Below are 13,229 nucleotides of genomic sequence, written 5' to 3' on the forward strand. Positions count from 1 at the left end.
TATAGGTTAACACGTGTGTTTCTCCTTCTGTTCCCTTCCTTGCTGTTACAGCTTTTCTTTTTCTCAACTTAATCACCTTCTAAAAAAAGAAGTTAAGTCACTTCTTTATTCTCAACTCTTTGCACCCAACCTCCTTGGGCCTCCTCTTTTCTCATCCTGACTATACTCAAGATTGACTCACAAGCAGGTGAAATGGAAGAGCCATGGTCCCCAAAGCTAGCCAGCTGGTCAGGTTGTAGAAGCAATGCCTTGTTGTTCTGCAGCCAGCCAGGCAGCCAGTCTCCACTCTGCACCCCTCCTTGAGCCTGGAGCACATTCTCTTACCTGCTAGTATTCACCAGGCCAAACAGCATCTGAACTGGCAGCGAGCCAGATGTGTGACTCCCCCACAGAAGCGTGGAGACCTGAGCCCCTTCTTCTGATGTCTTTTCTGTTCCTAAGCACTTGCCTCATGCCCTCTAGAACAGGGCTGCATTCCCGAATCTTCCCAGAGCTCAGATCAGACCACCGACCAAGCCATCGATGGGGGCTTTGATGACTTAGAGAAGGGGTACATTGGAAAGTCAGAGAGCCCATGATGGGGAAGAGAGCAGTGTCCATGTGATCTTTCCCAAGTCCAGAATAGTGTCTCTGAAGACTTGGTCCTGCAAGACCCCTGCTGGTGATAAGGTCATATAGGGTCAGCGATGGAAGGCCTCTCTGAGAAGGGGACCTGTGTGTAGGCCCCTAGAGAAGGAGAAAGACAGGGACACTGGCAAACTTAGGTCCTAGGGAGAAGTTGAAGGCCAGGAAGCTCCTGGGATCATAGGTGAAGCTCTGGCCTCTGGGCCATGGGGAAGGGATGATCTTGGAAACCCTGTCTGAGAGCCTCTGTTTAGAACAACTCTAAGTACATGGACTAGCTAACGGTGATTGTCCTGCCCCCTACCTTCTCCTCACCCAGAACTTTTCAGTGGCAGGGATTCTCAGTTTGAAAATCCATGGGGCAAAACATGGAGAGCCACTCTGTGGGGCTTGTAAGATGGCTCAGCAGGCAAAGGCACTTACCACCAGGTCTGACAATTGGAGTTTGGACTCTGGGACCCACACGGTAGAAGAAGAGAACAGACTCCCAAGACTGTCTTCTGACCTACCATATGTCATGGATATATGGACATGATAACACTTTTTGTTCCTTAGTGTGTTTGAGACAAGGTTCTCTGTGTAAACAGTCCTGGCTGTCCTGGAACTCACTTTGTAGACCAAGCTGTCTTTGAACTCACAGTGATCCGCCTGCCTCTGCCTTGCAAGAGCTGAGAGTTTAATAGGATTAATGAGAAGAGCGCCACCATGTGGATGCTATAGCCTCCTACTCATCCTTCAGTGGGTGGCCACTGTGACCCCACTTGCTTCGTGCTCTGCCCATGCAGCCCAGGCACCAAAACCAATGGCTGAGGCCCACTTTGCCCCCAAACTGCTCACAGACTAGATGGGGAAAATGGAAGGACAGAGGGACGGGCAGAGAGCAAACCATAGTCAACAAGCCTGGCAGCACAAGGAAGATTTCCGGTGCCCAGTTTGGCAATGCTAAGATCACAGGGGAAGCCAGAAAGTGACACAGGAACTTCTGTGCCACTTTGCAGCTTCTTGTGAGTCTCAAGCTGTTTTGAACTAAGTAGTTACCTCTAAAAATACAAACAACACGTGCCAAGATCCAGGCTCACAACAACATGTGCCAAGATCCAGGCTACGTGCAGGAGGGCGGGGCCTCATTCTCTGTCTTCACACTGCTTTTTCTTCTTTAGCTCAGCCACCTGAGAAGATCAAAGAAAAATCCCCCATAAAGAAGATCATCATTTCCTTGAAGATCAATGACCCGGCAGTCACCAGAGTTGGTAATGTAACCTGTCTTCAAATTCTGAGAAAGCCATTGAATGGTCCTCCCAGGGACAAAAGTAAACAGCAAAATACAGCAAACAGGAGATGCAGGGACTGGAGGGATAGCTCAGTAAGTACCAAGCTTGCTGTATGAGAACGAGAACCCAAGTTCAGATCTCTGCACACAAGTAAAAGCCAGATGTGTGCACATCTTAACACAGATAATATGTAGAATCGGGGAGGCAGACACAGGCAAGCTTGCAAGCTCTGATGGGTGGTCAGTCAGCTGAGCCAACGTGACGAGATCCAGTGAGAGACCCAGCCTCAAAAAGAAAAAAAAAATAGGGTATAGAGTGATTGACAAGACATCTGACATCAACCCCTGGCCTTCACACACACACACACACAGAGAGAGAGAGAGAGAGAGAGAGAGAGAGAGAGAGAGAGAGAGAGAGAGAGGAGAGAGCGAGCAACAGAAACAGAGAGAGAGAGAAATAGAAAGAGACAGAAACAGAGAGAGAGAGCGGGAGAGAGATGAACAGTGCAGAGAAAGAAGGGTCAAGAGGACGCTAGGAAAAATAAAGGAACAGATCACTCCTAAAGATCAATGTGGTCAATGGTGAGGGGACAAGATACAGAGGGGATGGATGTCCAGGCTTCTCAGACCTGGGGGAACTACCCTACTAAGCTCACGCCTGTAGGGTACAGGGACACCCATGGGCCTACCCTTCTTCCCAAACAACACTTGACCTGCCCCTCCCCACTGGTCCCCATTGGCTGGCTTCTAACAGCGGTAGATGGTTCGACCTTTCCCCAGCTTTCCCAGTCAGTCATCTGTGTGAACACAGCTTGCGTGACATGCTGTGATGACACAGGCCTGTAGGTAGGTCAGGAGCACTAGATAGTATCCTGGAGCATGGGTACAGCTCACAGAACACTGCAACAGCATAGCCATACTGTCCTCAGCACGTGTTGCATTTAGAGGAGGCCAAGTTCATCTGACCCATGGTCTGGTTCCTAAATCATTAAATTATCCTGGCTCTTCCCAGAAGTGCCTGGACTCTTCTGAAGTCCCCAGACTCCAAGGGAAAACCTATCATTAAGCTCCATGTCATGGATCTAGAGAAGTGCACCTGCCTGTATGTAACATTCTTCACAGATTCAAGTAGACACACTCCTGTGGGGCCATGGACCCCAGGTTAGGTGAGATCTTGGGACATGCTGGTCATGTGGTGGTCTGACACACAGACTCTGAAGATAGGCTCCAAGGAGGGTCCTCATATGGAGATCAGCTCTCCTTCCCTTCATCCTCAGTTTCTCCAGGAGGCTAAGGGTCCAGGAGGTCATCACCCCAGGTAGTCTGCACCCAAGTGTGTGCTCACCATTCCTCCAAGCATCTCCACCCACTTCCAGCTGCAGGAGTAGTGAGACCCCCGGATGGGCACACAAATCCCACACTAATGGCTTCCCCTCTGCTGCTGCCTCCCCAGCCTTCGCCCTGGCCCTGAAGAACCTCTACATGAACGAGGTGGAGATGAACGTGGACAATGTGCTGGGCGTACTGGCTTCTGCTCACATCCTCCAGTTCAACCGCCTATTTCAAAAGTAAGGATGGCAGGAGGGACAGACCAGTCTGTGCAAACCGAGAGCATTCCTAGCGGCTCATTTCATGAAACATTCCTCCTTCATGGAGTTCCCTTTGTACCAAGCATGACTCAGAACCCAGAAAGGGACATCAGGGAACACACTGATGCATTGTTTATGACAGCCTCCATTATTGTTGTGCATGTCAGCCAAGTGATTCATGGCTCAGGGGGATGAATTACAAGTGGGGGAGATCCTACCACAGGGAGAGATTATGCAGGTGTGCGAAGTGACTTCCCTCAAACCTGGCTCTCTTATCGATTTTATCTGAGTTCATTTGGGAATAAAAACCTTTTTCTATTAAGTACGCACACACCTAAGCTGGCATCCTTACTTCTGATTGTCCTCAGACTTCTCACTTCTGATAAAGTCTTGTTTTACTCTTGAAAATAATAATTTTTTTTATTGTTGAGAATGTTACACATAGTCACTGTAAATCTTTCTGAAAGGAAAAGATGCAAAAATCAGGCCAGTGAGCAGCCCAGATGGCAAAGGTACTTGCCACGGCCTGGTGACCTGAATTTGATTACTTAGATGCCCATGGTAGAAGTAGAGAACCGACTCCCTCAAGTTCTCCTCTGAGCTCCCCATGTGTACAGTTGCATGTATATTCTTCTCTCACCCACAAAGTCGATTAATGTAATTTAAAATTTGTTTTTTATAAATTCGAAGATCAGATGTGGCCATGATCCCCATGCCTACTTTGATTGGTCTGGCTGCCTCGTAGGTGGGTTCCTCATGGAGCCTGAGGAGGACCAGCAGAATTAAGACTTAAGAATAAGGCTTCTACATCCTGAATTCACCTTGGCCCTGGAGCTTGTATACCATAAGAAACTGAGGACATATCTCAGTACATGGCCTTGAGTGATGTAGCCAAATGGGGCGTGGTCACCAGCCCCCACTTATCAAAAGGCTTTTTTTTTTTTTTTTTCAGACTTCAAAGCAATTGTGTGAGTGAGCGGTAAAGGCCCAGTTTAGTTCTCTATGTGCCTATTCACCACATGCTTCAGGGGTTTGTGTCATAAACTGTGGCTCATCATCATCCCCTAACGTCTGCCTGGGATTTGTTGAGGACTAGGGGACACTAGCCCCAAAGCCTGGAGATGGCAGGTTGGCCATGGTCAGACATGGTTCTCAGCTTTCTGCAGGGCCTAACTCCTTCTCCTTACTTACTATCTGCCCTTCTCCCCAAGCAGCCCTGAGAGCAGGCCGTGTTCCTGATCTAGCTCTACTAGTGAGAAAGCTGGGGCCTAAGAGACACAAAACTTGCTTCCTAGTAAAGCAGCCAGGACCCCAAACCCACAGTTACTTGCCACACTATCCCACTTGGCTCTGGTGAGGTAGCCATGTTGTTGCTTGCTTCTGTGAGAGCCTAACCCCTTCTAGGGCCACAGTTGTGGGGTGGGGTTGCTTATTCAGTCCTCATTCACTTGTCTGCTTCTCCCAGAACTGTTTCTTGAGCTTCTTTGGGATGCCAGGGAAGCAGAAAGGGACCAATGGGCAAGTGGCTACACTTGAAAGCCTATGGCTCTAAAGTCTCCACAACATAGGAAATGAGTCAAGTAGGGTGGAGTGAAGTCAACAACTCCCAAATGTTACATTCTGGCTGGGTAGGATTAACTTCAAGGACAATGTGTGCTTGTGATAAGCAAAGACACTTCTCTGAAATCCCCCTTTTAGCATCTCTCTGCATTTCTCTGTGTGCTGAGGCTTCTGAAAGGGTATGTGTGTCACAAGGAAATACTTTTATGGGATTTGTCTTTCTAGACTGTCCTGTTCATTCTCCAAGTTGCAGGGATGTATACCTACTGAATCCCTTTGGTCCTGAAGACAGGCATGGCATGGAGTTGTGTGGCTGTCTGATTTACTATGCAATTGTGGTGCAATTTGTCACAAAGACTTAGATGGTCTGCTTGCTATTTAACTACCCCAAGGCCTCTGTGTGTTTTTAGTATTGCTTATAGCTGACAAACCATAATGTGTAGCCTAGGCTGGCCTTGAACTAGCAATCCCCTAGCCTCAATCTCCTGAGTGCTTATAATACAAGGATGTACTTGTCCTTGACAAGCCTTGGTTTCAATGCTATATGTGTTGCTGAGCCATCAGCCCATTCCTAGGGGTGACTGAGGAAGCCTCAGGCCAGGTTCTCCACCTGGAGCTTCTCAGAGGCTTATTGGGGACTCAGATGCCCCACAAACCCAGGACTCTTCGGGTACACCAAGGTCTGGCCTAATCTGCAGGGAACACACTGAGAGGGTCTGGGAAAGTCTTCCAGTACATCTGTACAGCCAGACTTGCAGGGCGGTGTAGCTATTGCTGATTGGGAGGTGAGCAGCTGAAGTCAGAGTCAGTTTGTGTGGTAACTTGTGGTTGTCAGAGGAAGCTGGCCTTGACTATGCAGGCGATGATGGATGGGAAAGTCAGACTTTGCCTGCCTGAGACTTCCCGTCCTCCTAATGTTGTAGCTGATAACCACTCCAGCTCAGCCCAGTCCAGTGTGGTTCTCAACCTTCCTAATGCCGCAGCTCTTTAATACAACCACCTCACATTGTGGTGACCCCGATGATAATATTACCTCATTGCTACTTCATAACTGTAATCTTGCCACTGTTATGAATCATAATGTAAATATCCAGGATATCTCATAGGTGATGCCCAGGGGTCGAGACCCACAGGTTGAAAACCACCGGCCTAGCTGGTTACTATAATACCTGTGCAAGTGCAGTTTGCTCACTTAGATCATTTCTGAGCAGCTGTTTCCTGGGCCCACATATTGGGAGGGTGGCCTTCCTCCTGAAGTGGGCCTCTAGCCACCCTCAGTCTCTGCCCTCCACCCCCTTCCCTCTGACACTGAAAGCCGTATACGGCTGTTAGTATCATGTCCCTTGCTCATCCCTGGCTCATCCAAGAAAAGCAGGTCCTCTATCCTCCTCCTTCCTCCCCTGCTTTATTCTGAGTGCCAGAACAGGTAGGAGTTTTGGTCATAACGATCCAAGTCTCCTGACCTACTCATGAGTCTGGGCATATGAAGTCTGCCCCAGATTCTTCAGGTGAGCCCAATGGTCTTAGTGTTGTAGGTCAGAGGCCTGGGAAAGCCCTGACACACAGCCGAGCCAGTGTTTGAGAAGCTGGTGGTACAATTGATAGGGGTGTACTAGTCATGAGTGTGGTGTGCATAAGTATGCATGCATGCATACATGCTCATGCAGCAGGACAACGTGCCCTGGGTCACTCTTACAGCACTGTGACTTCAGGCACCAGATGAGACCCTGTAGGTTACCTCAGCTGAGGTGCTGATGAGAAATCACCCTGACAGCTGCTTGGGTCTGAATCACACATCCTGGAGGTCTTTCGCAGATGGAATCTGTGCACACGTGTGTCACCTGGTGATGTCGCATAGGCCCTCTCGTGGATGTCTGCATTGGTACCTGGGCTGGAATCACAGCTGAGATCAGCGCTGTCACAGGACGGATCAGGGTGGCTGGGACAGAACAGGAAGGCAGTTAGGATGAGCCCAGTCACACAGGACCCCAGAGGTCACGTCAGCCAGCAGCTTCCTCCATTTGGTAGAGCAGGGGACCTGAAGCATGAAGTGTGGTTAAGCAGGAACCCTCCATGGTGTGGTTTGGGCACTGTGAGAGGCTGGTACTGAGGTAGAGCTGGGAGGCAGAGAGGATCTGAGCTAGGTTCAGGGAGAAAAGAGGCCCAAGAGACACGGATGTGAGAACTGATGTGCTTTGCAATCTCATGGACCAGAGCTGTTAGAACAGAAGGTAGGGAACTCTAATAGTCCTTGGCAGAAATGAAGATATTCTTAATCTATCAGACTAATGAAACAATGGATCACAAAGAAGTGAAATGTTCCTGCTGAGAAAAGGAAAAGTTGCCAGCTGGGGGTGGGACTTGTGTGTCCCAGAAAAAGATTCTACACAGTTCTAACAACTTGTCACCCACATCAGGACCCCAAGGACATACTTGGGGTAGTGCGGCTCACTGTGTCTTATCTCTCTCTCCCAATGTGGCCACATAAATAAATAATAAATTTATGTAGTAGCAGGATTTATTACCAAAAATAAATCTCCTTTTTCTGCTTTCTTCTTTTGACTCTTTTAATTGGCTTATTGAGGCTGGGTAGCTGCACCTGGCTTGAGAACTCAGGCTGTCACCCTTAAGTTCAATAACAAGTTCAACAACTATAGACCTAGAATCTACTCAGCACCAGGTTCTCCTGTGCTCAAGGCCAAGCCTCTGATGGAGCAAGTCTCCTGGAAGCATCAAGGTCCTCCTAGAACACAAGGGTGGAGGTAACTTGGTCATGGCCATGTTATTATTCGTTCACTGGTTATTTCTTACCTCTTTCTAGCATAGGCTTTTAAATCAGTACATGACATTAATTAATTAATTTATTATTATTATTATTATTATTATTTTAGGGAGAAAGAAAAACAAAGATGGATACACTGAAACTTGACTACTATAGCATAGATCCACCACACTTTCAGCCCTGAACGTCCTAGCAGCTAAAGCTGGGGGAAACTTGATGAGTGTCATGAGATGGAGATTAAAATTACCTAAATATCTAGAGAAACGAATCACTTTGGAGAGGCAGAGCAGTTGTGGGTATCTTCAGTGTCCTCAGTGATAGCCAAGGAGAAAATGGACAATGAGTCTCTGTTCCCTCTCGAGTTGGTTGGCAAAGGAGCCCCAGCAAAATAGAAGCCAGTAAAAACAGTTCTCTAGAGGCGTGGGGGTTGGGGAGCCCCTGCTCAGTGCCACTAAGGCTTTATTGATAGATAATATGCTGGGCCAGTGAGATGGCTCAGAGAAGAAAGGTGCATGCCACCAAACCCAAGAACCTGAGTTTGATCCCTAGGAGGGAACTGAGTCCTGAAAGTTGTCCTCTGGATCCCACATGCATGCCTTGTTCCTCACACACCTGTACACACGTGCACAGAAACGGAATCAATAAATGCAAGAGCCACCGGGTAGCCTGTAAGTGAATCTCAACTGATTTTACGATAACCACAGGGCGATAATGAGCCCATATGATGCCCTGAGAGCTCTGTAGCAGCTCGCTGTCTGTGATAAGGCAAGCATGCCTCATGCCAGAAAGTGACCTAATGTCAGATAAGAAGGTTAAGTGACAGATACTTCTGGGATGCCACCTTCTATGTGGTAAGTCACCTTTCTACAGCTCCCTTCCTCCAGCTCACTTCTGTTTCACCTACCCCTCTCTCCGCATGCCAACTCTGTCATCCTTGCTTTTCCTGTACAATCTGCACGTGCTCCCGCTACAGGCCTTCCCATGTGCTTTTTCTTCTCTTGGGACACTGGCCTCTCAATCCCTGCCCCAGCCACTACTTTGTCCTGCTGTTTCGGGTTCTAAATTCTACTCTTTCAGTTTCTGATTGCTTTCGGATTTAAGCACAATCAGATCCCCTCTTTTCTGCATTCCCGCGGTACCTTAAAGCTTTAGCCTTTTAGCCCAAGGGCGTCCAACCTTTTGACATTGAGACATGATGACGTCTACAAATGTGTTGTAGTTTGAACATGCCTGTCCTAACCCCTAACCAATTGTAACAACATGATAACCTGTTCAAGTGTGTACTTAACAGTGTGTGCCTTCCCATTGGCTTTGTACGTCAAAGAACTGGGCCAGTGTCAGCCACACAGTACTTGGCCAGTAAATAGAATTTTGGTGAGGAATTGATCAGTGGAAACCAAGCCTAGCTATGAGAAAGAACTGAGATAGTCATCAGAAAGTCCCTGTTGGAATCTGTTTGTGAATAGAAAGGAACAGCATTTGAGGTCACCTAGCAGTATGTCAGGAAGAAAATGCCTTGGGCAAGAAGTTACCCAAAGACCTTCTTGGCAAAGCTTCTCTGGCTCAGGCCACAGTGCTACTCTCTGCTGAAGAGGCTGCTCAGCTACCTTCTAAAGAGTCTGAGTTCCTCCCAGCCTTGCCTCCCTCCCTTAGCCCAGAGCTCTTATAATAGGCCTGTGGTTTTGTTAAATCCCTAAAATAAGGGCTCTCTTCCCAGTGAGAGGTCTCTGCTGCTACCCTAGAGTTGAACAAAAGTCTCTGCCCTTCTTCTCTGACAGCATATGGGGCCATCACTATAAGCAGCTTTCTCTCCACAGGTGTGTCAACATGATGTTGACCAGACTCACACCAAGCACCGTCAAGAACTTCTATTTGGCCGGCTGCAAGGTAAGGATGGCTGGATTGGGGGTTTGGGGCCAGGGCTTCAAGAGCACCCAGACCTTGGATGTCATCCATGAGACCTAACTCTAATATGTCTACTCAAAAGCACCAACTCAAGAGTGGAAACACTTAACTTTAGAAAGTTAAAAAAGAAAGAAAAAAGAAAAAAATTAATGTATAAATGAAATAGCTCGAACAGACTTAGTCTTGGGATTTGAGAGCAGTTTCCAGCATGGCTTCTCTCACTAAGGCAACAAGTACCTTCTAGAACATGGATGGAGGCCATGAGCTTTTGTCCCACCTGGGTCCAGTCAGTGTGTCAGTGTTGGGAAGAGTAATGGGATGCAGCTCTCATTATCAGAGGACAATGGACGTGAGGAGGGATGCAACCGCTCAGGGCACTAACTGCTGGAGGCCAGTGGTGATTCCCGAGCCTTACCTCCTAATTCCAACTCCCCGCCCTGCCCTGCAGCGACCGCTCACCAACTAGTGACACGCTAAGAGGTTTCGAGGCAACAGTACCCACATAGCAGCAGGTCATGGTGTTATATCTAAGAAATACCCTGAGTGTCTGTCAAAGAACCAGCTGGTTCTCAGAGTCCCTCCCTCCACAGTACTAGTAAGTCACTCTTGGTCACCCTTGCATTCTGGTCGCCAATTCTCAGCAAGTCTTTAGCACAGAAAAACTTATGGCCCAAGGATATACAAGGTCTGCCAAGATCCTTTCAAGACCCCTGATTCTAGGAACCTTTTCCATGTTTCCTTCCTCTTCCTCTCTCTATTTTTATTAGCTCTTGACAATGTTGTATAGTGTATTTTAACCATATTTACCCCATCCTCTGTCTTCTCTCACCTCCTGGAGCCTGGTTGACTTACCAGGGGTCACAGGTTTAAAAAGTCTCTCTCCTAGCAGCTATTGATGGCCAAATAGTGCCTAGGCTGGGATGGTACGCCACCTCCCTGCAGTTCCTACCTTTTAATTCTTGCTTCTAAAATGTATGCTGGTGCAGTCTCTGAGCTCCCCAGACTCACAGTGGGTCACTGAAAGCATCTCAGGGTCTTCAGCATGCAAGCCTCAGCCAGGCAGCCTAAACAGTAGTAGTTGGACCAGTTAACTATGTGCAGTTACAAAAAGAGAAGGCACCTTGGGGCCTCCGTTTCTCTACTGGTGCCATAGGGATAACTGGGAGCCAACCTCACAGGAGTGGTTTAAATCAATGGAGTTTAATTATCTGATGGCTGTGAACACCCTGCACCACCCCCACCCATCCCTCCACATTCTCAACCTCTCCCCACCCCAAACCCACACCCTCTGTGCTACCTCAGTGTAGACTGTATGAAAATTGGGCACAACTGCTCGCAATGTCACCGCAAGCCAGCAGAGGGAGCCGAGAACCAGGCATGCTTTTATCCAGTGCTTTCCTGTTTTGCCTCCTCAGTACAAGGAAGAGCAGCTCACCGTTGCTTGTGAAAAGTGGCTGGCAATGAACTTGGTACCTCTGGTGGGGACACAGATCCACCTCCGGCACATCCCTCAGAATCTGCTGCATAAGGTGCTCAAGTCCCCCAGGTCAGAGCTGGTGTGCTGCCTCCAGGCTGGGTGCAGGGAGGACCATGGGCTGGTGGTTGGGGGGGGAGGGGTGTGTGGCAGTAGTGGCCACACCCACATCTATGTGGTCTCACCATTTAGTTCACAGTTCCCCACTTTCTTATACAACCAGGCCTTGGATGGGAGCCGAGACTCAGGGTATTACTTGTGGGGTCAAGAAGAGGGAAACCATTTATGCTCCTTCTAGGTAAGGGCCTGCTGATGTCAGCTGTCTTCTTACTTGCCTAGGGCAGAAAAGCAAACGACTATCGCTTGTCATAAAAAAGAAAGAAAGATAGAAAGGGGAAAAAAGAATTTGACAACATTCTTTCACATTAATTATGGAAAACAAGGAAAGGCAGAAAAAGAAAAGAAAAACCTCTCAACCCAAACCAGATTTCATCTCTAGTCCTTACTCCTGTACTGAATATTTCTAACATGGATATCTAGCTACCTTCTTGGCCCTTTCAGAGCCCTCTGCCCTTGCTGAACAGCCCCCTCCTGGCACAATGCCCTCAGAACACATTAGAACCTTGCGAGTCCTCTGGACATCACTTTGACCTCAGCTTGACCATGAGGTCAATTCTGTTTCCAAAGTGAGCACTCCTCAGTGCCAGTGCCATTCCCAAGGCCAAGCCTCCATCATCTCATGGCCCATGGCAAGGCCCTCTAATGAGACACCTCTAATATGGATCTCTCTTCTGGCTTTGATCTCTACAAGCAAAATCTGGTTCCACCATCTCACGGGATGACACAGCCACACAGGGACCTTCCTCGTACTCTCTGCAGAGGTGTAGCCACACTGTGCGTGCTTTGTCCTGCCTGAAATCTCTGTCCTGGCCTGCCAATCTCCCTCTCCTCCCTTTCTACAGTTGTTTATGGCGCCACGGCCAGTTCGTGGCTTTTAGCTGATTCCTGATGTTTTACCAACATTTGCATCTCGGTAACTGGCCTCCAGTGCCTATTTTCTTCATCTCAGATTATTTCCTCATGTTATAGTTCTAGAAATGAAATTGCCAAGATGAAAAGACTGTTTTTAATTTCTCTCTTAAAAATATTGTATTTGAAATTTTGAAACTTCAGGAATAACAAGAATAGTGCAAAAAACATTGGCACCTCAATTTGCAATAGTTTACCTGGACTACGTTCATCTTAAGCCGAGCACAACCCACGCTGAAAATGCATTGGGATGTCTCTAGTTTCCCTGACTTCACAGCCTGGCACATAGCCACCAGAGGGTGTCCATTGTTCACTGTTGTGATCCCTTGGCTGACAGGGCTGCCATGTCAGTATGATTGCCCAAGATACACTTTGAGGAAGAAAATCGAGATTTGAAGCTTGCTTTCTATTGAATGTGGAGAGTTTTACACCATCACAGGGTAAATAAAGCCACTGCCATTCCCAGGTACTCCCTTTGCTCTGAGTCACCTACCTTAGTGTTCTGTCCCTGTTCTGTTTGCCTCGTTATTTCATGGACACACACACACACACACACACACACACACACACACACACACACTTCTCTGAACTGGAGTAAGCTATGTACAAATGTTCCTTCACCCCAAGTGTTATTTAGAAAGGTTTCCTAAGAGAGAGAACAAGGCAATTATCCACTTGAGGAAGCTTGCCATTGGCATGATTGACATGATACTTGGCTATCACTAATCTAGTAACATTATTTTCTCTCCCTCTAATCCAAGGTTTAGTTTAAGATCACATGTTATATTCAGTTGCCAAGTGTGCTGGTTAATTTTTTATTGGCAACTTGACATGACCTAGAGTCACCTGAGAACAGGGGACCTCAGCTGAGGAACTGCACCAATTAGACTGGCAAATGTATCGGTGACAAATGTCTCGATTGATGTGGGAGGGCCCAGCCCCTGTGGTAACATCCCTAGGCAAATGGACCTGGGATGTATAAGAAAGCTAGCTAGG

The 13,229-nt window shown here is 47.8% G+C and overlaps 1 protein-coding gene across 1 annotated transcript in view; it reads left to right on the plus strand.

Moving 5' to 3' along the window:
• Btbd16 (BTB domain containing 16) overlaps positions 1-13,229 on the plus strand; it is a 45,348-nt gene that overhangs the window by 12,836 nt on the left and 19,283 nt on the right. Inside the window, exons 6-9 of the mRNA XM_051193164.1 lie at positions 1,785-1,874; positions 3,348-3,462; positions 9,643-9,712; positions 11,146-11,276. Coding sequence (XP_051049121.1) covers positions 1,785-1,874; positions 3,348-3,462; positions 9,643-9,712; positions 11,146-11,276 — 406 coding nt within the window. The remainder of the gene's footprint in view (positions 1-1,784; positions 1,875-3,347; positions 3,463-9,642; positions 9,713-11,145; positions 11,277-13,229) is intronic.

Source organism: Phodopus roborovskii, unplaced genomic scaffold (genome assembly GCF_943737965.1).
Source record: "Phodopus roborovskii unplaced genomic scaffold, PHOROB, whole genome shotgun sequence".
Lineage (NCBI taxonomy): Eukaryota > Metazoa > Chordata > Mammalia > Rodentia > Cricetidae > Phodopus > Phodopus roborovskii.